Here is a 25,623-nt window from a genome sequence, read left to right as displayed (position 1 = left end):
ACTTAAGGGAGACGTTTGAGATTTCGTAGCAGAGGCGACTACTTGAGGACGTTTTTCATTGCTAACTCGCTTTTTTAGCGAAGTCTTACATCCACCGCTTACGTCCAGATTTCTTCTTTTCCTGAGGCTATTTACCTGGGTCAGATGCTCTTTATCAGCAGCATTCTTTCTAATCCATTTAGGAGTAAAAGGGTTCATAGCCGGAAAAGATTCATTGTTTGTCATATTTAAAGATAACGATGAGCAGCTGGCAGGTTCAAAAGGATCATCACAGTCTTGATCTTCATAGGTTACATTGTCCGAGATGTCATCGAGGATTGGTTGACGACTTTTTTGGCAGCTTCGTCTTTATTGACCGGTGGTCTGATAATTTGCTCCTTGGCAAAGTTCAAGTGCTTACTCACACGGGGGTCAAAATTGCTTTTACAACAGGTATTTCCAGAGATGGCTTGAAATTTGAAAGACATCTTTGCCGGACATGATATCAGCATCTGACATTGCACGGATAATAAAATAAAAATAAAAATAAAGGTTAGGCGCAGCAGCCGGTCTGCCTACGCACGCTTAAAAACTTTTTCCTTTTTTCCCTCGTTCGCTTGCCAAAAGTACTATCGCGTCGCTCCTTGCGATGGCCTTTCGTAACAAATTTGTATCGATATTACAGTACAATAAACTGTTACACTGGATTAATATTAAGCACACTTTGTTGAAACTTGACAAAGTTCTTGTTCGCAATTGCCCGATTTAACACACCGTCGGTTTTTAACATAAGATACGTGAAGTTGGCTGCGATCAGTACCGATATTTAACATAGCGGCGGTTTTTAGCATAAGATACGTGAAGATGTCTGCGATCAGTACCGTTATTAAACATAGTGTCAGTTTTTAACATTTTGCAAAGTTGCCAGATTGGCAACTACATAATAGCTGATTTTTCTAAATGCTAACTACTATTAAACATCTTACCCTTACATTCAAATACTAGTTATATATATGTCGGCGCACACTAAGACTGTGTGGATGTTGGTATGAGTGTCTCTAGAAAATTCCAGATGACTAATTTCATCTTTAAAGTAATATTGCATCAGCCTCTAACGGTGCTTTGTTTGGTTGTATACGTGTTGTCGCTTAAGAAGTACCGGTTTTAGCGGGGCGACAGCGTTGTGTCGCTGTCGCCGAGTGTGGTTCGGTGGTAAGCACATTAAGAAGAAGGGATGACGCTGGTAGTTGCGTTCAATCGCTGCGCTATTACAATGTCGGAAAATAGTATCAATGCTGCAACATCAGAAGTGGGATCTGGCTCGCTGCCTAGTGAATCAGATGGACCATGGCAAATTTGAATGGAAATGCAAAATAAAAATTTGATCGAGCTTATTAAATCTGTAGAATCATCGACACTTCAAACAACAAATAAAAAAAGCAATTTTACTACCAAAATTCAACGCGGATCTTGATGGCGCTGACGCATCGCCGTGGTGTTCTACAGTTAATATAATTTTGACAGAAAATACCGTAAAGGGCAGCGCGTTGGTGATGGCCTTGAGTGCATGGTTGGAAGGTAGTGCGTCGCAGTGACTTGCACAAACATGTTATCCTGACATAACATGGGACGAATTTAAAGAACTCTTCATGCAGCGTTTTGGCAGTGTAGAAACGCCAGCGGCTATGTTTCTGTCAATGTTAGCTAATTCTCCGGCCGATGGCGAATGTCTCTCCAATTATGCTAGCCGTATGATGACGACACTTCTCACAAAATAGCGTGACATGAATGTGGAGAAAATTGCAGTTTCGGTGACGCTTGCCAAGATGGCTCATGTTGATTGCAGCGCCTAACCTTTACTTAAAATATGCGCACCAGTAGTGAGTTGCAAGCCGAGCTTAAAGCATTCACGTTCAACAAAAGAAAGAAAACTTTGCAAGAGGAAATATCTTCAACTGACGTAAAGCGTCTGAAACTTTCAACAATCAAGTGCCATTTTTCTGGAAAATTAGGCCACAAAATGATGGAATGTCGAGCTAAACAGCAGCAAAATCATCCTTGTCTCACGGAACATTCTGAAACAATAGCGACAGGAGCGCACTTGCTCACCATAAAAAAGTGAACGTAACCTGCTTTAAGTGTGGTGAACTTGGCCATATTTCAACACATTGCAATAAGTTCAAGATGGATAAACACAAGGATACACACCAGATGAAAAGAGTGGAGCTATGCGAAGTGGTTGAGCCCAAAGGAGAGATGGTTCATCAAGGCGAGACGTTCACAACAACTTTCGATTCTGGATCGGAATGCTCATTGATGAAGCAGAAGATAAGTGTCAAATTAGTTGGGTAAAGAATTAACAATGTAGTGATGTTGAAGGGTATTGGTAGTTGTGTCATATGTAGCACATTACAAATACTTAGCAACGTAAAAATTAACCAACACTGTATTGAAATTTTGTTTCATGTTTTGGACAATGAGTATTTGAAGAATGATATTATTATTGGTCGAGAAGTACTGTATCCTGGATTTAATGTTATAATATCACCAGAAATTTTGTGAATTAAATACCGATCTTGTGGGAGAAGATAGAGATAAATTATAAGATATATTGGAAAAATATTCAAAAGCTTTTATTAATGGAATTCCGTCGTCTAGAGTTAGTTCGGGTGAAATGAAAATTAAATTAGTAGACCCAAGAAATATTGTTCAAAGAAGACCATATAGGCTTAGCCCAAATGAAAGAGAATTGTTACGAGACAAGATTAAGGAATTATTACAACGTAAAATCATATAACCAAGTTGCTCACCTTACGCCAGTCCCATAATGTTGGTTAACAAAAAAGACGGCACTCATCGTTTGTGTTTTAATTACCGTGAATTAAATTCTAATACAGTCGCATATAGATATTCCTTGCCACTTATATCAGATCAGACAGCCAGACTTTATAGAGCAAAATATTTTACATGTTTAGACATGGCAAGTGGGTAATATCAAATTCCCATGCACAAAGAATCGGTAGAATGTACAGCATTTGTCACACCAGACGGGCAATATGAATTTTTGGCAATGCATTTTGGACTCACTTGGAGACCTTGCAAATACGTTTGTTGTCGTTTATATGTATGACGTAATGGTGGCTGCTGCAACAAAAAATGAGGCTTTGGAAAGGTTGCAAATTACTCTTAATTTTCTCACGGAGGCTGGATTCTCATTCAATGTAAAAAAATGTTCTTTTCTCAAGTCAACAGTTCAATATCTGGGGTATGAAGTGAGTGCAGGTGAAATCCGCCCGAATTCGCTTAAAGTTACAGCGTTAACTACCTTGCCACCTCCTAAGACAGTCTCTGCTTTACGCCAATTTATTGGATTAGCGTCTTACTTCAGGCAATGCAAGAATTTTCCTGTTTTATGAAACCGTTATATTTTTTGACTTCGGAGAAGAATGATTTTGTTTGGAGATCAGAACATGAAGAAATTAGACAAAAAGTTATTTCTATCCTTTCACAAAAGCCAGTTTTAGTCATTTTTGATCCGAACCATCCGATCGAGTTGCATACTGATGCAAGTTCTCGGGGATACGTTGCCATCTTGATACATAAAATCAATAACAAGTCTCATGTCATTGAATATTTTAGTAAGGCTCCGGCTGAAACATGGTATCATTCTTATGAGTTAGAAACTCTTGCTGTTGTTTTGTCTATAAAACATTTTCGCCATTATCTATTGGGTAGTAATTTTGTTGTCTTCACTGATTGTAACTCACTTAAAGCATCCAGAACTAAAAAGGATCTAAGTCCCAGGGTACAAAGATGGTGGGTGTATTTACAGTCCTTTACATTTGACATACAATATAAAGAAGGCAAACGAATGTCTCATGTTGACTTCTTTTCAAAAAAACCGCCTTCAGTAGAATTGACTCTAGAAAAACGAGTAAATTTGGCGGATATATCTGACAATTGGCTTTTGGCCGAACAGCGTCAAGATTCTGAAATAGTTAATGTTGTAAATAAATTGAAAGAAAATTGTCTTGCTGAGGACATTGCTAAAACTTACGAATTGAGAGCAGGAATACTTTATCGAAAAATTCAGCGAAATGGTAGAACTCGAACCTTATCAATTGTTCCTCGACCATTTAGATGGTCCGTAATAAATCAAATTCAAGAGTCCATCATGCATTTGGGATGGGAGAAGACTTTAGATAAGGCCTATGACTATTAAAATAAATAAATACACCTTGTCACACAATTCACATTGACATAACTGGAAAGTTGAGTGGCATGTCTGATCAGAAGGAATATATCATTGTTCAGGTGGACGCTTTCACTAAATTTGTTTATTTAACCCATACGCTTAAAATTGATGCTGAAAATTGCATAAATGCTGTCACGTCTGATATTTCTCTGTTTGGAGTACCAATTCGCATAATAGCGGACCAGGGCAGATGTTTCGCCAGTACTAGATTTAGTGAGTTTTTTCACAACAATAAATTAATTTACATTTGATTGCGACAGGTGCAAGTAGGGATAATGGTCAAGTTGAACGCATTATGAGCACCTTAAAGAATTTATTAACGGCCGTTGAAACTAGCAACCGATCTTGGCAAGATGCATTAGGAGAATTAGCCTTAAACTGTACGGTTAGTCGAGTGACAAAAGCAAGCCCTTTGGAATTGTTTATCGGCAAACATTTGCTCCTTGGCAAAGTTCAAGTGCTTACTCACACGGGGGTCAAAATTGCTTTTACAACAGGTATTTCCAGAGATGGCTTGAAATTGAAAGACATCTTTGCCGGACATGATATCAGCATCTGACATTGCACGGATAATAAAATAAAAATAAAAATAAAGGTTAGGCGCAGCAGCCGGTCTGCCTACGCACGCTTAAAAACTTTTTCCTTTTTTCCCTCGTTCGCTTGCCAAAAGTACTATCGCGTCGCTCCTTGCGATGGCCTTTCGTAAAAAATTTGTATCGATATTACAGTACAATAAACTGTTACACTGGATTAATATTAAGCACACTTTGTTGAACCTTGACAGTTCTCTTCTAGTTCTTGTTCGCAATTGCCCGATTTAACATACCGTCGGTTTTTAACATAAGATACGTGAAGTTGGCTCCGATCAGTACCGATATTTAACATGGCGTCGGTTTTTAACATTTTGCAGAGTTGCCAGATTGTCAACTACATAACAGCTGATTATTCTAGATGCTAACGACTATTAAACATCTAACCGTTACATTCAAATACTAGTTATACATATTAACATAATAGAGTTATACAAACTAATACATATAGTCAGGGACTTATCCTACAACATGATGTCGATACTTCATACGATATAGCTTAAAAATAAAGAAGTTTTGCAAGGAAATATTCTGTTTACACCACATGTTGAAATTAAACTTAACTTATGGCGGCAACACCTCTATTTCGTGAGCGAAATAATTATATTAAGTGCTAGATAAAAAAGGGTATTTTGTATTCGTTGAAAAGTATGTTACAGGTAGAAGGAAGCGTTTAGGATCAGGATCAATAGCCGAGTCGATTTAGTCTGATTGAACGTCGAGAACTGGGAATCTACAAAAGCTAGAGATTTGGGATTTGGCATGCAGATACTTGTTTTTCCTACTCAGCGCAAGATTATTTCAAAACAATGGGCGTAACGCCCAGAAATCGCAAAATACTTAACACGTTTGTCACGTTGCTCTGAGACATGTTAGACCGTAGGACTCTGTGTGTGTGTTTCAGTCATATCTATGGGTAGACGACTACAACGATCTTTATGCCTATAAAATTCTAAAAACAATGAAGCTATGACGTTTATGCAAGTAAACAAACTGAAAGAAAAATAGAAATGGTGAAATTTAATTTCCCCGCCAATAAAATGAATACTAATGCATCTCGTTCTCGCGGATCTCTGCCCGAGGCTCGAAGTTAAATTTGAGTTCTCGCCCCAATTCTCATTTTTGGTTCAAACTTCTTCTCTCGAATCTCTGCCCGAGGCTCGAAGTTAAATTTTGACTTCTCACCCCAATTCTCATTTTTGGTCCAAACTGTCCCTTTATGAAATGCATGCTGCACTGCTCGCTTTTAGTGTTAAGAGCTGCTGCGAGACTGACAATTGGGATGGGAAATTAAGTTGAACCAAAAAATCTATAATACATAGATGTTGTTCTGTTCTGTTTTGTCTGAAGCTTGATGATGAGGAGAGAGAGGAAGGAGATGGCGATATAATATTTTTAGAATTTATTTATAGGCCTTACACAATACATGCGCATACGTTTTGCATGTATATGTGTGTGCGTGCGCTTCCAACTTTTTCGCCAAATTACAGATTTTTGTTTTTTTCGCAGCTGGGTCAACGCATCAAATGCGCTGAGAGAATTCAAAAACCAATAACTGCCTTTTGATATAAAACCGAGTCCGTGGTCGTGATGGTCAAGACATTGGTTTATTATGTTAAATTTTTTTGGGTCTGTGATCGAGTCCGGCAAAAGGCGTCGTTGTCTTATCTTTTTCTTTTTTTTTAACAATTTACAGTTGACCTCTAAGTTAACGGCTTAAATTTAATTAAATCCGGTCGACAATAGTGTAAAGCTCACATGGGAACCATCGAAATATTAAAGAAAAATATATATAATATAAATATATATAAATATAAATTCATTAAAAATAATAGAAAATGTTGTAAAACAAGAAAAAAAAAGAAACAAAATTTGTCTAAAAAAAAATAAGAAATGAAGACATAGGGTTTCGATCCCGTGACGCGCACGTCAAAGTCCCAACGCCACATGACATGCGGGGCTAGAGGTCAGACAGATCTAGAATAGAAACCAGCAGTGCGGGTTCCACGACAAAAGTGGGGGTTTCACCGCTGGAACCCGAAATACATCATACTTTTTTGTATGATTGTATAATCTTTGATATCATTTAATTGAAGCCGGAGTACCCCAAGGTAGCGTGCTTGGACCAACACTCACCATGGTCTGATATTTAATGAAGGACATAAAGCCGATGAAGTAACAGTAACTAAATTTGTTTGACCTCGTAATAGCAAAGATTTTTATATATTATATGAGGAGAGGTAATTTTTATATGCAGTGAACCCTCCTCGAGGGCACCGACTGGAAATGATGTAACAGTGACTAAATCTTTTTGACCTCGTAACAGCAAAGATTTTTATATAATTTTCTGTGAGGAGAGGTAATTTTTATATGCAGTGAATTAGTTAAAGGAAGAGAAAAATACTTGGTTGGCAAAAATCCTCATACTGAACCCTCCTCGAAGGCGCCGACTGGAAATGTCACTGCCTGTGCGTTGTCAGGTGGCGTTCAGCTAAGATCAAGAGTCTGAACTCTGTGCTCTGGTTTTTTTTCGAATTTCACCAAAAAAAAATTAATTTATTTTTATTAAATTAGTTTTGTTATCGGCACATAGCTCCATAATAAAATCAGCCTACCAATTTCAAAGCAGCATGGCGATTACAAGACTAAATTAATAAAATTAATTAATAAAGTAAAAGTAATAAAAAGAAGTCGTCACAAAATGTGATATCAGAAGTTTTTGGAGTTGAAGGTGCGAGCGTGGAGTTAATTTTACCTCGTCAAGAGATGTTTTTTTTTATTTAGAAAATCGCCATAATGTCACTACCGACTTGCCCTCATTTTCAGACAAATTACCCTGTTTGTTGTGTTGCCTGTCGAGGTTGCGAACAAGATGAAATCGCTCATGCGCCAAACTACTAGCTGTTTCGGTAAGCTTAGAGGTAGCTTGAAGAAACCGATCTTTGTTTCTCAGCTTTTCCCTACTCAAACACCTTCTGATGTGCTGTCTTGTATTCAAGACAAAACTAAAATCGATTGCGTTATTGTGAAGGTGAAAAAATTCAACTTCTCTTACGCTAGGAACATTTCATCTTTCAAAATTACTGTACCAAACGAGCTGTTTGCAGTCATATGCTCTGGCAACTTTTGGTGATAAAAGAGTTTGAAGCTAAGAAAAAAATGAAACAGGATGTGGGAGTAAGACTTCCTTGCCGAGGCCTAACCGGTGTGCCGTCTTCCTCTTTAGAGTCAAAAAACTAACCTCTAACCTCCTTCTTTCCTATCAGAATACATGAGGCGGGGTAACGACATAATTCCGCCGTTTTAAAACGACATTATTTCGAATGATCTTATGACGTTTGAGAACGACATAAGTCCGCCGCAGAAAAAACGACTTAATTTTCGCTAGCCGCGAAATTATGCGGCTGTTAAACGACATAAGTTCGCTGCAAAAAAACGACTTAATTTCTCCGATCTCGAAACTATAAGTATATATATATATATATATATATATTTATATATATATGTATATATATATATATGTATGTGTGTAGGTGTACATATATGTATATGTAAATAGATGGATGTATAAGTAACAGGTAGACTTCACTTCAAAATGTTTACTATTATTCACCAACATTTCTGTATTTATTTATTTATATTCATAAAAACATAAATATGATGATTCTGAAATGGGAATGGGATTGGGATTTATCAATAAAAACAATCGTCCCCAAATCATCGGCAAAAACACTTCGTCTCAATCGGCTTTACTGATGAAAGCCTGATGATTTTCGCGCGCGAAAGAAGTATACATACATACATATATACACGTACATATCAAGTTGTGTGTCAGAGATCTACATTGGTTCACAGCATCAAAAAATGATGCGGTGTATTTTTACACGTTTCTTTTGTGCGTGGTTTCTATGCGGTACAAAAAAGTAACTGCGTCTACTGCTATGTAGACTTTTCACTCTTTTGAGCGGCACACATTGTGTATGCAAAACAACCTCTAATTTTTGGTGCCAAATGAATGCTCGAATTTAGTTAGCAAGATAAAATAGAGATCGCAAGGTAATGAGCCAAAGCAACTATAATCTTCGATTTCTTTTCTTGGACTTTGTCATTCTCCTTCTTCGCCTTGTCTACTGATGTTGCCATTTCGTAGTCGGAAATGCTTTGATTGATTCGTTCGGAGAGTATCTTCTTTAACTTCTTAGGCTTCTTCGTTCTCTACTTCGGGTTTTAGTTCGTTAATGTATGCTCTGTGTGTCTTCCCTGTCACCGTATGTTTGATCGTCGCCATAACTATGGACACGAAACCAGTCCCTTTGAATAGACCCTCGTATTTCGGTGCTAATTTGGCTGCAAACCCAATAGCTGCCTTTGATAATGGGTGTTGTCGTTCCCATACGAGATCTGCTACTTTGGATTTCCAGTCTCTTTTCCGTACGTTGTACGTTTTGGCTTGATCTTGTGCTACTTTTCCCAAGTTCCGATATGCCAACTTGCTTGTTTCTATCATGCGTTGCAACCTTACTTCGATCGTTTCCTTTACCATTCCGGATCCGGGTGTAGTTTCGTTATACATGTACAGACTCCCAGGTAGTCGTATTTTTCGTCCGTATAGTAGAAACGCCAGTCTGTATCCTGTTGACTCTGACCTGCTTCTATTGATGGCCATTGCTATTTCGTGTACCAGTCGTCCCACCGTGTGTGTTCCGGAGAATTGAGCTATTATAGTCTTTATTGTCCTATTTGCCCTCTCGGCCGGGTTCTCTTACGGGGTGTATGGAGCTGTCAACTGGTGGACGATTCCCCTTTTCTGTAGCTGCGCCTTTAACTTATTACTCGTAAACTGTACCCTGTTGTCCGAGATGAGTTTTTTCGGTGCTGAATATTGTATGAGGATCTGTTAATATATAACATAACTAACATAACTATTAGCATGTTATTGCCGTGGCTAGTGGACCAACGAAGTCTATGCAAAGGGTTTCCCAGGGTGCTTTTGCTATTACTGTCAGCATTTTCCCTGCCGCCTGCTACTGTGAGATCTTGTACCGTTGGCATTTTGCACAGCGCCGTACGTACAGTTGTATGTCTCTTTGCATCCCTTGCCAGTAGTATGATGCCATTACCCGGTGCTTCGTTATTCTAACCCCTAGGTGGCCTGCTGTCGCTTTGCTATGGTTTTCTCGTAGAACTCGTTCCCTTTGGTCCTTTGCCACGCAAAGCTTCCACGGTTGCGAATCCTCGTCTGCGACCCATGACGGTAGATAACTATACAGTTTTCCTTCTATTATCGCATAATCTGGACATATTTCTGGCTCTTTTTCTATTGGAAGAAGTTTCTGTTTTATTCACTCGTCTTCCTCGACTTCGGCTCCGTATACTTCTTCCTCGAGCATTCGGGATAATGCGCCTGCCACGACGCTAAGCTTGCCTTTGCGATATCGTACCTCGAATGAGTATGGCTGCATTGCCAATGCCCATCTGGCAATCCGTCCTGAAGGGCTCTTGATCGAGTTAAGCCATTTAAGCGTTTGGTGGTCAGTGATAACGACGAAGTGATATGCCTCCTGGTACATCCTCATTTTCTAGATGCCCCAGTGTATTGCCAGGCACTCTTTTTGGGTGGCCGAGTAGTTTTGTTCTGTTTTTGTAAGTTTCAGACTGGTGTATTGCCTGAAGTACAAAGGTTCTTCCAAAGTCAGGGCAAGTCAGGACCTGTGCTTCCGTTAGGCCTTTCTTAAAGTTTCTGGTTGACTCTTCTGTCCCCTCAGTCCATTTGAACTTTATCCCCTTTGCAGCCAGGTTGTAAAGCGTTGCGGCAGGTCCGTGAAGTGAGGGACAAATCTTCTGTTCCAGGAGGCCACCCCTAGGAAGCTGCGTACCTGCTTCGTCGTCTATGGACTTGGCATGTTGAGGATCGCGGCTATCTTTTCTGGATCGGTGTGTATACCTCATGCGCTGACTACGAGGTATGGATATTTCAGTTCTTCCTTAAAGAAGTGACATTTCTTTGTGTTGATCTTCAGATTTTCCTTGCGGAGTCGTCTCATTACTTCTTGTAGTTTCTCTAGGTGTTCCTGTATGCGAAGACGAATGATTCCATCTCTGGTCCGATAACTGAGTCTAGACCTTTTTGGAAAGTAGGTGCTGCGTGTAATCCGAAAGGTAATACTTTCCACTGAAATAGTCCGCGTCCTGGTAAAAGCAGTGTACTGTTTACTATCTTCATCCATCGGTATCTGCCAGTAGTCACTTTTCAGATCTAGTGTGCTTATATATTTTGCATCGCGGAGTTGATTGAGAAAGTGATCCATTCGGAGTACTGGGTACGCGACTCGCTCATAGTGCTCGTTCAGCTGCCTATAGTCTATGCAAAGTCCCCATTCCTTGTTTTTCTTCTCAACGATTACCGCTGGCGAACTGTAGGCTGAGTGCGAGGGTTCTATGAGGTTCTGTGCTATGAGTTCGTCGACATGTTCGCTTATTATTGATTGCATTGGTGGGTTTCGAGGGTAGTTACATCTGTTTCATTGGGCGGACGTGCTCCATGAAGATTTTGAGGGTCTCTTGGAACTGCGAGTCTGTTAAATCACCGTGACCCTTGTGTTTCTTTCTCTTGCGTTGGTTCCTCTTATTATTTTTAAATTTTCGCTGTGATGCCTCCGCATTCTAATGTGGCGTTGACTTGCTCTAATAAACCTATTCCCAAGTATAGGTCTCCGATCACCTCGTCGAGGACTAGTAGTGTTATTGTGTTTGTTTGTGTCCCGAGCTGTATTAATACTTCTAGTGCCTCTGTGAATGTTCTCTTTGTTCCGTCTGTAAATCTTATGGCTTCGGTAACTTGCATTCTATTTCCATGTCCGGTTATCCTGTTTCCTAGTTCTTTGCCGATGAAACTGTGCTGCCTATGTTGACTTGTGCTAGTAGGCGTCGACCGTTGAACTTGGGTGAACCCTGGGTGCCCGCTCTGATCCCATGGGCATCTTCCGTTTCCCATCGTTTTATTTCGGCGGCAGCAATGAATTGTTTGTATTCAATCATGTCCACATACCCAGCAAAGCAGTCTTGGTTGGTTATTGCATCCACGTGCTATGTGTCCCATTGCTTTGCACCTCGAGCATCTATTGTTCATGTCCCAAGACCTTGTGACGCCTCTGTTAAGTACTGTTTGCGATCCTTGGGGTCTCCACTGGTTCCTTGGTGGTCTCCTGGTGGTTGGTGTCCCCAGTGAGCTTCCGATGCTTATGTGATGGTAGTGCTTCGAATAACTCGGCTAGTCGGAGGTATTTCGCTAGGGTTTGGCAATCTCCGCGTTTAGCGTATCGTTTGAACTCCACGCGACTGATTCGGTACACCCACTCCAGCTTTTTTTCTTCTGTGTGCGTGGTGAATCGCATGATTTTCCCGACTTCTCGCGCATATTGCTTCACCGACGCGTTCTCGCTCTGGTGTCTTTGTGTGATGCTTTCCATAGCTTTCTCTTCATGATCCGCTGGCCTGTAATACTCTAGGAATCCAAGGCACAGCCTCTGAGAAGTATTACCATTGCTACTGCTGCATGATCTAGATCTATACCGCCAATTCTGCCAATTCCTCTGTTCTACCTATAAACTCTTCCGGGATTCCAGTTCCGTCGTATTCTTCTCCGCAATTCGTATTACTCCCATTGTGGCCACTTTATTTCCTTCTGTCCTTGTGGGCTTGAATACTGGTTTTTCATCGACAATCTCCGTCGGGTTCGGCACTTGCAGGAATTTATGGTTTTTCTCGATGTGTTCTTCTGTGTCGGTTGTCCCACTAATGCCTTTCCATTATTCCGTTAGGTGATGGTGATGGGCAAATCGAACGCGAAAGAGTATGGTATGGGATCCTAGTGTTCTGGGCCGTTTAAAGGAACGATTTACTTGGGTTTTCTAGTGGGATGTGGAAGTGTAGGGCTGTAGTATGCTCATATATTGGGTACACACTGTACCGCTTATATCACTATAACATTGTAGCATTTGTTTATGTCCGAATATTCCCAGCACTTCAAGTGCAAAGCAATTCGACCCACACAACAATGTTATGCACATCCTAAATGCTGAGTCGGCATGTCTGCATGCGCGGCCGACCATTCGGTTACCATGTGAGCATAACACTCTCCCTCTCATGCGCGGCCGCTGCTTGCGCCGCCTAAATACACTTACGTATACATTAACATATATATTGAGATACATAAGCGTTGGCCGCGGCGCTGCTCGTGCAGCTATATGAATTGTAAGCCAAGCCAACAGTAGTCTTAAGTGAGCATTCTAAAAATGAGTCCCGATCCAAACGGACGGAATAATAAAGCCCAATATAAATTATAACATTACAGTGCACTCTTTTTCTTGTGTTTATAAATATACATACAACCAACATTACATGGCGACCGTGACATGTGCGCGAGAAGGAAGTGAGACTGGTTAATTTTTGTCTCTGTGCGCTGTGAAATTTTCGTTATTTTGGCCCCATAATGCGTAAATCGGCGAATTTGGCTAATTGAGCCAGTGCTTAACAAGTGTGGCCGTCCAATGTGGACGATGCAAGCCGATCCCTAATCCTCGGCTGTCCAAAGTTAGGCTCTTCAGAGCCGCCCTCGAAAATCGTAACTCGAAATCTCCAGCCAGCTAAAAAATAAAAACAGTAATTAGTCTGTGCGATGACCAGCACCGGCGCCGCCTGAGTCCAAAAGGCCTGGACTAAAAAAAAAAAAACCACAACAACAAACAACAAAATCAACAAAAAAAAGAGGGAAATTGACCAGAACATGTGTGGAAGGAATGGCAAATCCTTCTGCACCAACGATGGAAACTGAAGTGTGGTAGGCATACCGCCGACTACACCAACGAAGGAAGAATATGAGTGCGGAAGGCAGCCCGCCCTCTGCACCGTCGTGGGAGGCACCTGCTCCTGCTGAGCAAAGGGACGCACCAACTTTACAAGAGGCCCTCGAATTGTGTCCCAACGATGGACCTCGCCCCCTCACAATAGCTGAGTACAGGGCACGACAGGAGTCCAGCAAACCCATCCACAAAAAAAAAAGGAGTGGAAAAAGGGTAAAACTCCTGCAACAGCGACGATTATTGAAGGATTACAAGAAGATAGCAACAACCCCGCAGGAAAAGGAAACGCATGACCTAAACATCAAAGAACTGGACAGAATACTTTGTAACCGAGCAAAGTAACGCAACAAGGGCTGCATTTATGCCAATGCCTAAGTTGCCTTTAATTATAAACTTCTAAACCCGAGCCGATGCGCGAAAGCGCTGCTCGAAAAACACTAACCACTGATAGGCTATATACTAACAACATATAACTGATATTGATTTATATAGAGCAAAATATTGTAAATCAGTTATATGAATATTAACACAATTTTTTTTTCTTCCAATTTTCAATATAAAAAAAATTTATGCGATTATGCCACAAGATTTAATCAACCAGATTTCAATAACTAAATTCCTACATTTTTGTTTCATGACACTTTTTTTTTTCTCTCTGCGTGCTCCTCAGACTTTAAAAGCTAGACAGAAATATTTACGTATATTCACAGAAAATCCTTTCACATGAATGAATAGCAATAGAATAGATAAATTCTCTCATATTAATTATAATAATACCAATATATTGGAAGTGAATGTACCCAAAATGGGAATCGTAGACGTTAAGTCAGTGGACTCCACTGCTAACGTTATTAATAAAGTAGAATCAAACAATATTGACCTATATTGGGTACATTTACTCTTAATAATAATCATTGTCATCTTGAGTGCAAGTATTATTACCAAAATATACAAGTTGCACAATAAATGTTTAAAGAAGAAATATTTAAGTAAAGCACACGATCTAGATAAGATATAAAAAAAAAAGAGAGAAGAAAATTTTCCTTTTCAAAAGATTAGAGTGCTCAATTTAATACCCTTATATATGTATATATATAAAAAAAAAAATCCAGAATTTAGAATGCGTGCATTAAATATTCTTCATTGCCATAAAAACTTCATTACAATCACTGATTTCGAATAAACTATATGTTTATTATCAAACGCAGATAATAAAACAGATTCAGACTCTTCTTTGAAAATTAAACGACAAAGCTCGAATAATAAATACCTAGTTGTAACACTTGTTAAATAGTATCAACAAAAACAAACTATAATGGCCGATAAACCAAAACGCCCACTCTCCGCCTACATGCTGTGGCTCAACAGTGCCCACGAGTCGATCAAACGTGAGAATCCCGGCATCAAGGTCACCGAGGTGGCCAAGCGCGGTGGCGAATTATGGCGGGCAATGAAGGACAAGTCGGAGTGGGAGGCCAAGGCTGCCAAGGCCAAGGACGACTACGATCGGGCTGTCAAGGAGTTCGAGGACAATGGCGGCGGCGGTGGTGCTGCCAACGGTGGAGCCAAAAAGCGCGCGAAACCAGTGAAAAAGGCGTCCAAGAAGAGCAAGAGGGATGAGTTCGACGAGGACAATGATGATGAGAGCAAGTAGACGGCTCATCATCCACCCTCTATAGTCCATCATAAAAATAAAAATAAATTTTTTTTTAAAGACCATCATCACCAAGTCACACACAAGAAAACACAATATTACATTTTCGACCATACATTTATGGCAAACATTTCATTATCAAAACCGATCACAGACCGTTAACATACTTGTTCTCAATGACTAACCCAAGTTCCAAACTGACGCGTATGAGGCTAGAATTAGAAGAATATAACTTCACAGTTGAATATTTAAAGGGAAAAGACAATTACGTAGCTGATGCGTTATCAAGAATAACCATCAAAGAACTACAAAGTATAACCGGAAATATACATAAAGTCACTACAAGAAATCAAAGTAGACAGAAATCCTGCGCAGGAGAAAAAGAAATAGACTTGCCTAGGCAATCTATAGAAAAAGCTTCAAAGCCCAACGTATACGGAGTCATAAACAATGACGAAGTACGTAAAGTAGTGACCTTGCATGTAAAAAATATGCTATGTTTATTAAAACATGGGAAAAAAGTTACTGCAAGATATGATGTTAGCGATTTATATACCAATGGAGCCTTTGACTTAGGTCAGTTTTTCCAAAGGCTTGAGAAGCAAGCCGGTATACATCAAATCAGCCAACTCAAAGTGGCACCGTGGGAAAATATCTTTGAATACGTTTCAATAGATAATTTTAAGGAAATGGGCAATAAAACATTAAAATCATTGAGAGTAGCGCTACTCAACCCGGTGACCCTAATAAATTCTGAAAAAGAAAAAGAAGCAATTATGTCTACATACCATGATGAACCAATTCAAGGAGGTCATACTGGCATTTCTAAAACCTTGGCCAAGGTCAAAAACATTACTTTTGGAAAGGAATGACTCGATATATTACAGAGTACGTACGAAAATGTCTAAAATGTCAAAAAGCGAAAACAATCACGCATACGAAGACCCCATTAACAATTACGGAAACACCGCAAACAGCTTTTGACAGGGTAATCGTGGACACGATCGGTCCACTACCTAAGTCTGAACAAGGGAATGAATACGCAGTTACTTTAATCTGCGATTTAACAAAATACCTTGTAGCAATACCAATTCAAAATAAAAGTGCAAAAACAATAGCAAAAGCTATATTCGAAGATTTTATTCTGAAGTACGGTCCAATGAAGACGTTCATTACGGACATGGGAACGGAATATAAAAATTCAATAATTGAAGATTTATGTAAAAATTTAAATATCAAAAACATAAATTCTACTGCACACCATCACCAGACTGTCGGAACAGTGGAGCGAAGCCACAGAACACTTAACGAGTTCATACGCTCATACATCTCAGTTGATAAAACAGATTGGGATGTATGGCTACAATACTTCGTATACTGCTTTAACACAACACCCTCTATGGCACATAATTATTGTCCATATGAACTAGTTTTTGGGAAAACTCCAAACTTATCAAAACTTTTCAATAGCATAGACAGAATAGAACCATTATATAATATAGAAGATTATGCTAAGGAATCTAAATTTAGATTAGAACAGGCATATAAAAGAGCCAGAATAATGCTAGAAACTAATAAGCAAAAACAAAAAGATAGATACGACAAAAATAGTTTAGACTTTGAATTAAAAATAGGAGACCAGGTTTTATTAAAAAATGAAACTGGCCATAAGCTAGACTTTAAATATTCAGGACCATATATAGTAAAGAAGATAGAATCCAATAATAATATAACTATTTTAAATGCGAAAAATAAAACACAGACAGTTCATAAAGATAGTTTAAAAATTTTTATAGAATAGATTTTGTAGGATGGCCATTCATAAGAAAAAAAAAAGAAGGAAATAAAATAACAAAAATTTTCTTTTACCTTACTATAATGAAAATATAGGAATACAAATATACAATACATTTTATAATAAATAATAAGAAATAGTCGCATAAATTTTCAAAGTTTCAACTTCACTAAGTTTTTCAATATTTACTATATTAAACAAAAAAAAAAAAATAATAATAATAATAACAAAAAAAAAAAAAGAATTTTATTAATTTGCTAATTTTTATAAACATATATATATATACCTAACACAATAACTAACAAAATAACTCCATAGATTACGTTATTTTTCAAAAGGAGGGAGATGTAGTATGCTCATATATTGGGTACACACTGTACCGCTTATATCACTATAACATTGTAGCATTTGTTTATGTCCGAATATTCCCAGCACTTCAAGTGCAAAGCAATTCGACCCACACAACAATGTTATGCACATCCTAAATGCTGAGTCGGCATGTCTGCATGCGCGGCCGACCATTCGGTTACCATGTGAGCATAACACTCTCCCTCTCATGCGCGGCCGCTGCTTGCGCCGCCTAAATACACTTACGTATACATTAACATATATATTGAGATACATAAGCGTTGGCCGCGGCGCTGCTCGTGCAGCTATATGAATTGTAAGCCAAGCCAACAGTAGTCTTAAGTGAGCATTCTAAAAATGAGTCCCGATCCAAACGGACGGAATAATAAAGCCCAATATAAATTATAACATTACAGTGCACTCTTTTTCTTGTGTTTATAAATATACATACAACCAACATTACAGGGCATCGTTAGTTTCGAGCTGCCGGGCATCGTTAGTTTCACTTTCGGATCGGAAGACGGAAAAGTGATCTCTGGAATGAAGTCACTGAGATGGGCCGGAATTACGCAAACCGTGCCGGGCTCAGTGTTCACGACCGGGCCTGGGTGCGTATTCCAAAACCGCACCGGGCGTCGGTGATCCTCACCAGGTCGTAGAGCCGACTTAAAATCGAACTCTTACGGATCCACCACCACTACCAAGACTTTCTACCAGAAAACCTACCCGGATATTCCTCATTGGTGATGTTTCCTCGAAGCTCGTCGGAAAGCAAGTCACTGGTCTGGGGCTGTGTCTCCGCTTATATAGGCGCCGGTTAGTGTGACCAGATCGGACGATGACGATAATCCCGCTTTGGGTAATTGGGTTATTGGGCGATGATTATACACAATCGATAACTTCGCCGAATAAGTGTGACCGGGTGCTGTTGGCTTTGGACGAGCGTTTGAATAATGTCGTTGTACGTAACTATAAGAGTTGTTGGGCCGGTGGGCCGTCACTGGACGGAGTCGAATGTTCGCAGCCCAACAGCGACCAAATCGCTGACACGGCATTTGGCCGGATGCTCGTGCGTAGCTTTCTCATGTTTATGTTAAGCTTTAAGTCAACATTTTAATTCAGTTCACTTCATGCTCTATATCAATAAAGAACAAAAGTTCTATAGCTTTGAACACAAGGCCAGTAGGCGAAGGGGGTCAGTTCCTCCCAACTTAAAACGCCCTTTCCGGCTGAGACGGCTACGAGGGATCTCCGACTTCTACGTGACCCTAAATTCATTCATTCATGCTCTGTAACAATAAAGAACAAAAGATCTATACCTTTGAAAACTCCGGCAGACAGCCGTAAGATATCTTGTTATTATTTGCGCTGTCCGAGTCACTAGGCCAGTAGGCGAAGGGGGTCAGTTCCTCCCAACTTAAAACATGCTAGTCTACAAGGTGAACTATATTCAAGTGAACTATATTAGTCATGATGAGTCATTGGACGAAGAGTAGCAGGGGTGCACATGACGTTTAAAAATGTTACTCGAGCCCATTAAAGTTTAAAAGGTGTCCGCCAAGTTAATTCCCCGTTCACAATCCATTCCATTCACGGTGTGACCACAATCAAAGAAAAATGTCTCATATCGCAATTTAACATAAAGGTGACTTTTTTTATATTACCACCCCTATCTATTAGATAATCAGCTTCGACCTGTTGACACAAGCAGGGGCATCTGTCCGTTTAGCTTCCAGCCAACTTAAATGGGATACGGAAAATGAGCAAATATCATTCCATACGTGCACTGATGTAAATTTTACCAATATAGATTGCGTTTTTAAAAATACTTAAGGACAGAAAAAGGCTTTTGCAAATCCACATGAAGCACTGCCGTATAACACTTCGGTGGTAGCTACCATTAGGAAAGAAAACGAAGAGCCTATTTATGCAAAATTGTATCCGTACGGGCGGCCGACTTTATCAACAAAGATATAGAAAATCTGTTCAATAACGGCATAATCCATAAATCTGCGTCCCCTCACAATAACCCAATATGGGTAGTAGATAAAAAGGGCACTGATGAAGCGGGCAACAAGAACATGCGACTTATAATTGATTTTCGCAAGCTTAATGAAAGAACGATATCCGACAAGTATCATAGTATTTCTATGATATCGGTAAACTTAGGCAAGGCCAACAATATTGGACCTTAAGTCGGGTTATCAGGAGATCATGCTCGGAGAACGCGACCGTGAGAAAACTTCCGTTTCGGAAAAGGTGGGAAAATATGAGTTTCGAGGCTCCCTTTTGGTCTGAAAAATGCGGCCGCATATCTCAGAGAACAATTGACAACATTTTGGGAGAGTAAATCGGCAAATTTTGCTACGTATATGTGGGTGATGTGATCTTTTCAGAAAATTAACAATCCCACGTTACAAATGTAGATTGGGTTCATAAGAACCTTTACTAAGCAAACATGTGTGTGTCAGTAGAAAAATCGCGCATCTTCATAAAGAGTGTGGGTTTTTTAGGGTTCATAGTCACCAGTGAAAGCTCACCGACTAATCCAGAAAAGGTCAGACCCAGACTTGCTGGAACCAAAGTCTGTATTCGAAGTCAGGTCTTTCCCACTGGCTATAGCAAGACCCATTTCAGATATCCTAAATGGGGAAAATGGAACTGTTAGTAGACATAGGTCACGGAACATTCCAGTTCAGTTCTCTGAAGCGCAGCAAAGGGCGTTTCAGAAGCGTCGAAATATCTTGGCATCTGAAGATGTGATGCTAGGATACCCCGATTATAAGAAGGCATTTGATCTAAAGACAGATGTCTCGGCCTTGTTACCATACTTATACGCGGACAAGGATATAAATATCTTTACCGACCACCAACCATTAGCTTTTGCAGTTTCGTAACCCAATCCGAATCCAATCCATTGACGGGTCCGGGCGCGCGCATTTTTTACAAGCACGGTAAAGAAAATTTTGTTGCCGATGTTGCTCTCTCGGCAACAACTTAATGTAATGGGGGAGCAAGACGCTGAATCGTGCTTAGCTACTTTTCACAGCGAACTCTCCCTGACCCACACAATTGAGGCAACTGATAAGACCTTGAATTGCTTCCAGGACCAGATAACTCTGGTGGAAGCACGCTTTCCTCTCAAACGCAGCTTGGAAACAATAGACGGTATGCGATCAGCTTCTCCTGCAAATAGTCATTACTTGATAAGCTCGCAAATGTAATAGTTCCTAAGGGGGTAAACGCCATCCATTGCGATTTACACCCACGCGCAATGAAACAGGACAAACTAGATCGCCAATTTCCAGACACAAAATGTTGGCATTGCAAAAATCGGGTAACGGACATTTTTGCAATCGCGGAGAGACGAGAAATCCTCTCCGCTGAGCACAACAGGGCTCACAGGTCGGTCCAAGAAAACGTAAAGCAGGTACTCTCCGAGTACCACTTTCCAATAATGGCCGAAGTATTGCAAGACGTGCGCAAAAGCCCAAAACGACAGACACCCAAAGAAACATGAGCTCGGTGAGACGCCGATCCCCTCTCACGTAGAAGAAATTCTTCATATTGACATTTATTCTACGGATAAAAAATACTTCCTCACCTGCATTGACAAATTTTCAAAATTCGCCGTCGTGCAGCATGTCCACTCAAGGACAATTGAGGACCTTAAACCGGCCATATTACAACTAATGAATTTTTTTCCTAGGGCTAGGGTAGTCTATTGCGATAATGAACCAACATTAAATTCGCAAACAATTTCAAGCATGCTTGAAAACCATAGTATCTCAAACGGAAAAGTGGAGCGCTTTCACAGCATCTATCTATTGGAACTCGTGCGTTGCCTCAAAATCGACAAAGGGTTAACTTGTACTGTGGAAGTAATTTTGTTAGCCACCACCAAATATAAGAAGTCGATTCATTCGGTCATCAATAAACAACCAGTCGACGTGTGGAAGTGCACCCAAAAAGCATTATCATAAGGACCCAGGGCCCACTCAGGGCCAGGGAAAATGTGTCCCGACAAAACAGGGTATTCGAGGTCGGAATACTTGGCAATAAACTCACACCACTGTGTGAGGAGAAAGAAGCGGATCTGGTGACCACGGTCCTCATCAAGAGGAGGGTGGTCCACAAAGGCAATATTAAATAAAATAAGTTTTTTTATCTTCTTTTTTTCTTTTAGCCACTTGGCACAAACTTTTATTAGCATAGTTGATAAAATACTTTTTTAGGGTTAAGTTAATTCCGTTGGTGGTGGGCAACCTCGTCGTAAACAAATATATGGCTCCGAATTCATTTCACAGGTTCAAAATCATGCCAATCCTCTTCTCCTGAACCACGGCGTCGGCGCACATCACCGAATATTCACAAGCCAAATACATCCCCATTATTTACGGTCGAATACTGGTGTGGGAAGACTTCGCATTCGTTAAAAATTCAACGAACCTTTCCGAGTATAGGCACCTAGTAGAAGAGACAGAATGCATAAGCGACATGTTCCCACAGTCACACATAAAGAAACTTTTGAAAACTTTCGTTAGAAATTCAGCGAACCTTTCCGAGTATAGGCGCCTAGTGGAAGAGAGAAAGCATGAGCGGCATTTTCCCACAGTCCCACACAAAAAGAAACTTTTGAGTGTGGACACAGCTTACCTCTGTGACCTACTTGACTCATTAGGCGTAGCCAGGAGTTAAGATTTTTTATGATCGTGTTAAAAGTCGTAGCAGGGATTCCTGATGCCGGGGATTTAGAAAGCATACAATTCACAGAAAGTTTAATTCAGTTCAAACAACAGACAAATATAAATAAATACAAGAGTACAAAATTAAACTAATGAATTAACGTCAGCCGTAAATAAAATCCTAAAAACGGCAGTAATCGAATGTTAACGATGGAACTTTAGAATTTATTGATGGCAATATCGCTTGCTAAAATAAACATAATCAGCCCAAATATATTAGAAAACGCAGACCTAGAATGTATTTGGATGGAGGAGCCCACCGACACCCCTATCAAAGATATTTTGTCTGTAGCGTTCGTAAAAGTTATCCAGTCCATTAACGTTTTGCATAATAATGTGGTGCTAAGGTTAAAGGGTAATGTAATGCAGAATCCGATGGGAAAATGTATGCGATCCAGAACTGATCCACAAGACCAGGAGTCACATTTTCCCGACTATCTGCGCAGAGTTCATGCACCCGAGCAAGGTCGCCCTTACTGAACATCACCATCAGTCAAAATACTCTGAGCCTCCCTTACCGTCACCGCTTGAGTTAACGTAACCTGCAATACATTCAGAAGTTCGGAAATAAAATCAAACACACATGGTGGCGCTTATTGAAGGAGCAATATGTTGTGCATTGATTTGTGTCGGCATAATCAACATGCGAGTCACCGGTCCCTGAAGATCTGCGGTCCAGTTGAATAGGGAGATTGCTGAAGTAAGGTCGGCCGAGGGCGGCCTTAATCTGAATAGGGGAGAAGCTAACTAAGTAGCTAACCGGACGGAGTCGATGACCGAATGTCCGAAGCCCAGCAGCGGCAAATTCGCTGACAGGGCATTTAGGCGAATGCTCGTGCATACCTGGCAAACGCTGTAACAATAAAGAACAAAAGTTTTATAGCTATGAAAACTACGGCAGATCGCCACCCTTCAAACCGTGCGACTGACGAGGACCACCCCAGGCCGCACACATTCGAAGTATAATTAGTACAAGTATTTTTGTAAAAATGCAGATATGAAGCAAAAATATACGCGCGCAAAAGAAATATACGGGACCCAACAACAACTTTGATCGCGCTTACACGTATTAGTTACTTAAATTTGAACATATTTCCATTTCATATAGTCATTAAAGTTTACTTAGGACAAACTTTAATGACTATATGAAATTTATTTATTATTCCTAATATAAGATTTACCGAAACCTAGAATATTATGTTTGTGTTTCACATGGCGCGTGTAATGGGAAAATTTAACTGTATGTGTAAAGTTTACACATACATGCATGAACATTCGTACACGAATTTCTGAACAAATTCAGACATATATCAAAATCTAACAAGATTACTTCTAAAGCATCATACGATGAGATCTTAATTCTTATAAAGAAAGTAAATATATTAAATATCATAATAATATACATATAGTAAAATGCATCTTATGAATATGATGAAATTTTTAATTCATTTATTTTAAATTTCAAATTTAAGATCTCTTCGTATGACGCTACAGAAGCGTGAAATGTGAAATGTATTAATTAATACTGTCATAGTTATTAAAAGAAAGTAAATATAATATAATATGTATTTATTGATATAATATATAATTTAAAAGTACAATCCATCTAATGAATACGTTGCAAGTGTTAAATACTTGAATTTTAATTTAAATAAGAAGTTAATGTTTTTGCAAAAAAAAGAAATTGAAGTCTTTAATATTTTTAATTGAAATCTACTCAATATATATATAAATATATTGTCCACTTTGAGTGACAGAGGACGTAAATTTTCAGCTTGACTCTGAGACAGGTGCATGGAAAAATCCGTACTTCAAGTCGATCGTGTGGAAAATCTTTGCATGTGGTAGCCGGTCTAGTTGATCATCAATAAAAGGTAGGGGAAAATGGTCTTTAACGATTACCTTATTGATCCTTCGAAAATCGACACAGAGTCGTGGAGAGCCGTCCCGTTTTTTACCATTACTACGGGGCTTGTGAACTCGAAGTCAGACTCTTCAATGATTCCATTTTGTAGCCATTCTACTACTTGCTCTTCAGCAAACGGCAATCGTCTTGGTCTGGCAAAAATTTGCGTATCGTCCTTTAGAATTATGCGCATCTCGATTTTAGTTGTTTTTTGTGAAGCGGCTTGTAGTTGGTAACTATTTTACGAACTTCGGCTTTCGCGAACGCACTGGCTTGCTCGTTAATTTTAAGTTCACTATTGTTTTCAGCCATATCAATAGCATTACGTTTACGAAATCGTTTATTTGTTCGTCGTCACTGGGTATTTTACGCATTTGCAAACCGTCACGATTGAAAATAATCTCACCAACAATCAATTTGAAGTCCATGCAACAGATTGGAACCACATGAAAATCTAAAAGGAACGATTCATTGTCAATTTGAAAGGTCTCTTTGAAATGTCCAATAGGATTTATTTTGCTTGCTTCGCGCTCACTCCCGAAACCAATTAGAGATACACTACAGTTTTGCAGCATAACGCCGAATTTCGTCATACAAGTCTTCGCGGACAAGACTGAACCTGCTACCGGTGCCGAAGAGAGCCACGCACTTTTTGTTAGCAATAGTAATTTCCTTGCTCGTGAAATTGCTCTTCAGCTGCACTCTATGCGTGTTCACTTTACTGTTTTCAGCTCTTGCATTTTGGTCACAACTGCGTGAAATATGTACCTCTTTCTTTGTTTTTGCAGTTATTCGAAACGTGTCCTTTTTCAGCACAATTATATGAGGTAACCTCCTTTTTAAAGTTCTTGCTCACTGTTGCACCTTTCTTGCTGTGAAACACTTCCTCACTACGATTTGGTTTCTCACGGTCGTACACTTTTTCTCTTCCGTTTTTTGTGACGTAACTTTTTAACTTCTCTTTGAACTCACTCAAATTTCTGGCACCGTATAGAAGTGTTTTGTCAATTGGATTATCGTCTATGAAATCGATTATGTACTGTATTAAAACTGAACCACTAATTTCACCACGAATGGCCATCTCCTTCATTCGGTACAGGTAAGCAAAACTACACTCTTCTTTATCGCGTTTACTTTTGCTTAGCTGTTCGTGTATTTGCTTGCTGCTTACTACAGTTTTAAACTCATTTAAGAGAGAAGTTTTAAGAGCTTTCCAAGTGCTTAGACCTCTCTCTACGTTACAAAGAGTTTTGCAGTTCCTCTTAAAGATTTTTTCGCGAATATTAACTTTTGCACCTCATTCCAGCACATGATCTCGGCCTATTCTTCAAACTCAGTTAACCACGATTCAATAGATAATGATTTAGTACCGTCGAAATAACGAATTGAGTCTTCTAAATCGCGGAAGCTTAAGGCGAAACGCGGTATTGCCAGGTCCTTGCAAAAAGTTTTCGGTTCTTGGTTCGAACTATTCGCAGAAATTCGCGCAT

At 39.6% G+C, this 25,623-nt stretch overlaps 2 protein-coding genes across 4 annotated transcripts in view; one reads left to right on the top strand and one right to left on the bottom strand.

The window, feature by feature from the left end:
• Positions 1-25,623, bottom strand: part of LOC108136797 (myosin-I heavy chain) — a 1,412,760-nt gene that overhangs the window by 190,104 nt on the left and 1,197,033 nt on the right. The window lies entirely within an intron of this gene.
• LOC121467804 (high mobility group protein D-like) lies at positions 14,910-15,354 on the top strand. Its single transcript, XM_041710100.1, has one exon. It carries the CDS (start codon positions 15,001-15,003, stop codon positions 15,337-15,339), a length of 339 nt encoding a protein of 112 aa, XP_041566034.1. The 5' UTR covers positions 14,910-15,000; the 3' UTR covers positions 15,340-15,354.

The sequence above is a fragment of the Drosophila elegans genome, unplaced genomic scaffold, assembly GCF_018152505.1.
Source record: "Drosophila elegans isolate 14027-0461.03 unplaced genomic scaffold, ASM1815250v1 contig_767, whole genome shotgun sequence".
NCBI classification, from domain to species: domain Eukaryota; kingdom Metazoa; phylum Arthropoda; class Insecta; order Diptera; family Drosophilidae; genus Drosophila; species Drosophila elegans.
The sequence above is the reverse complement of the archived record's forward strand: the minus strand, read 5'-3'. Positions and strand labels throughout refer to the sequence as shown.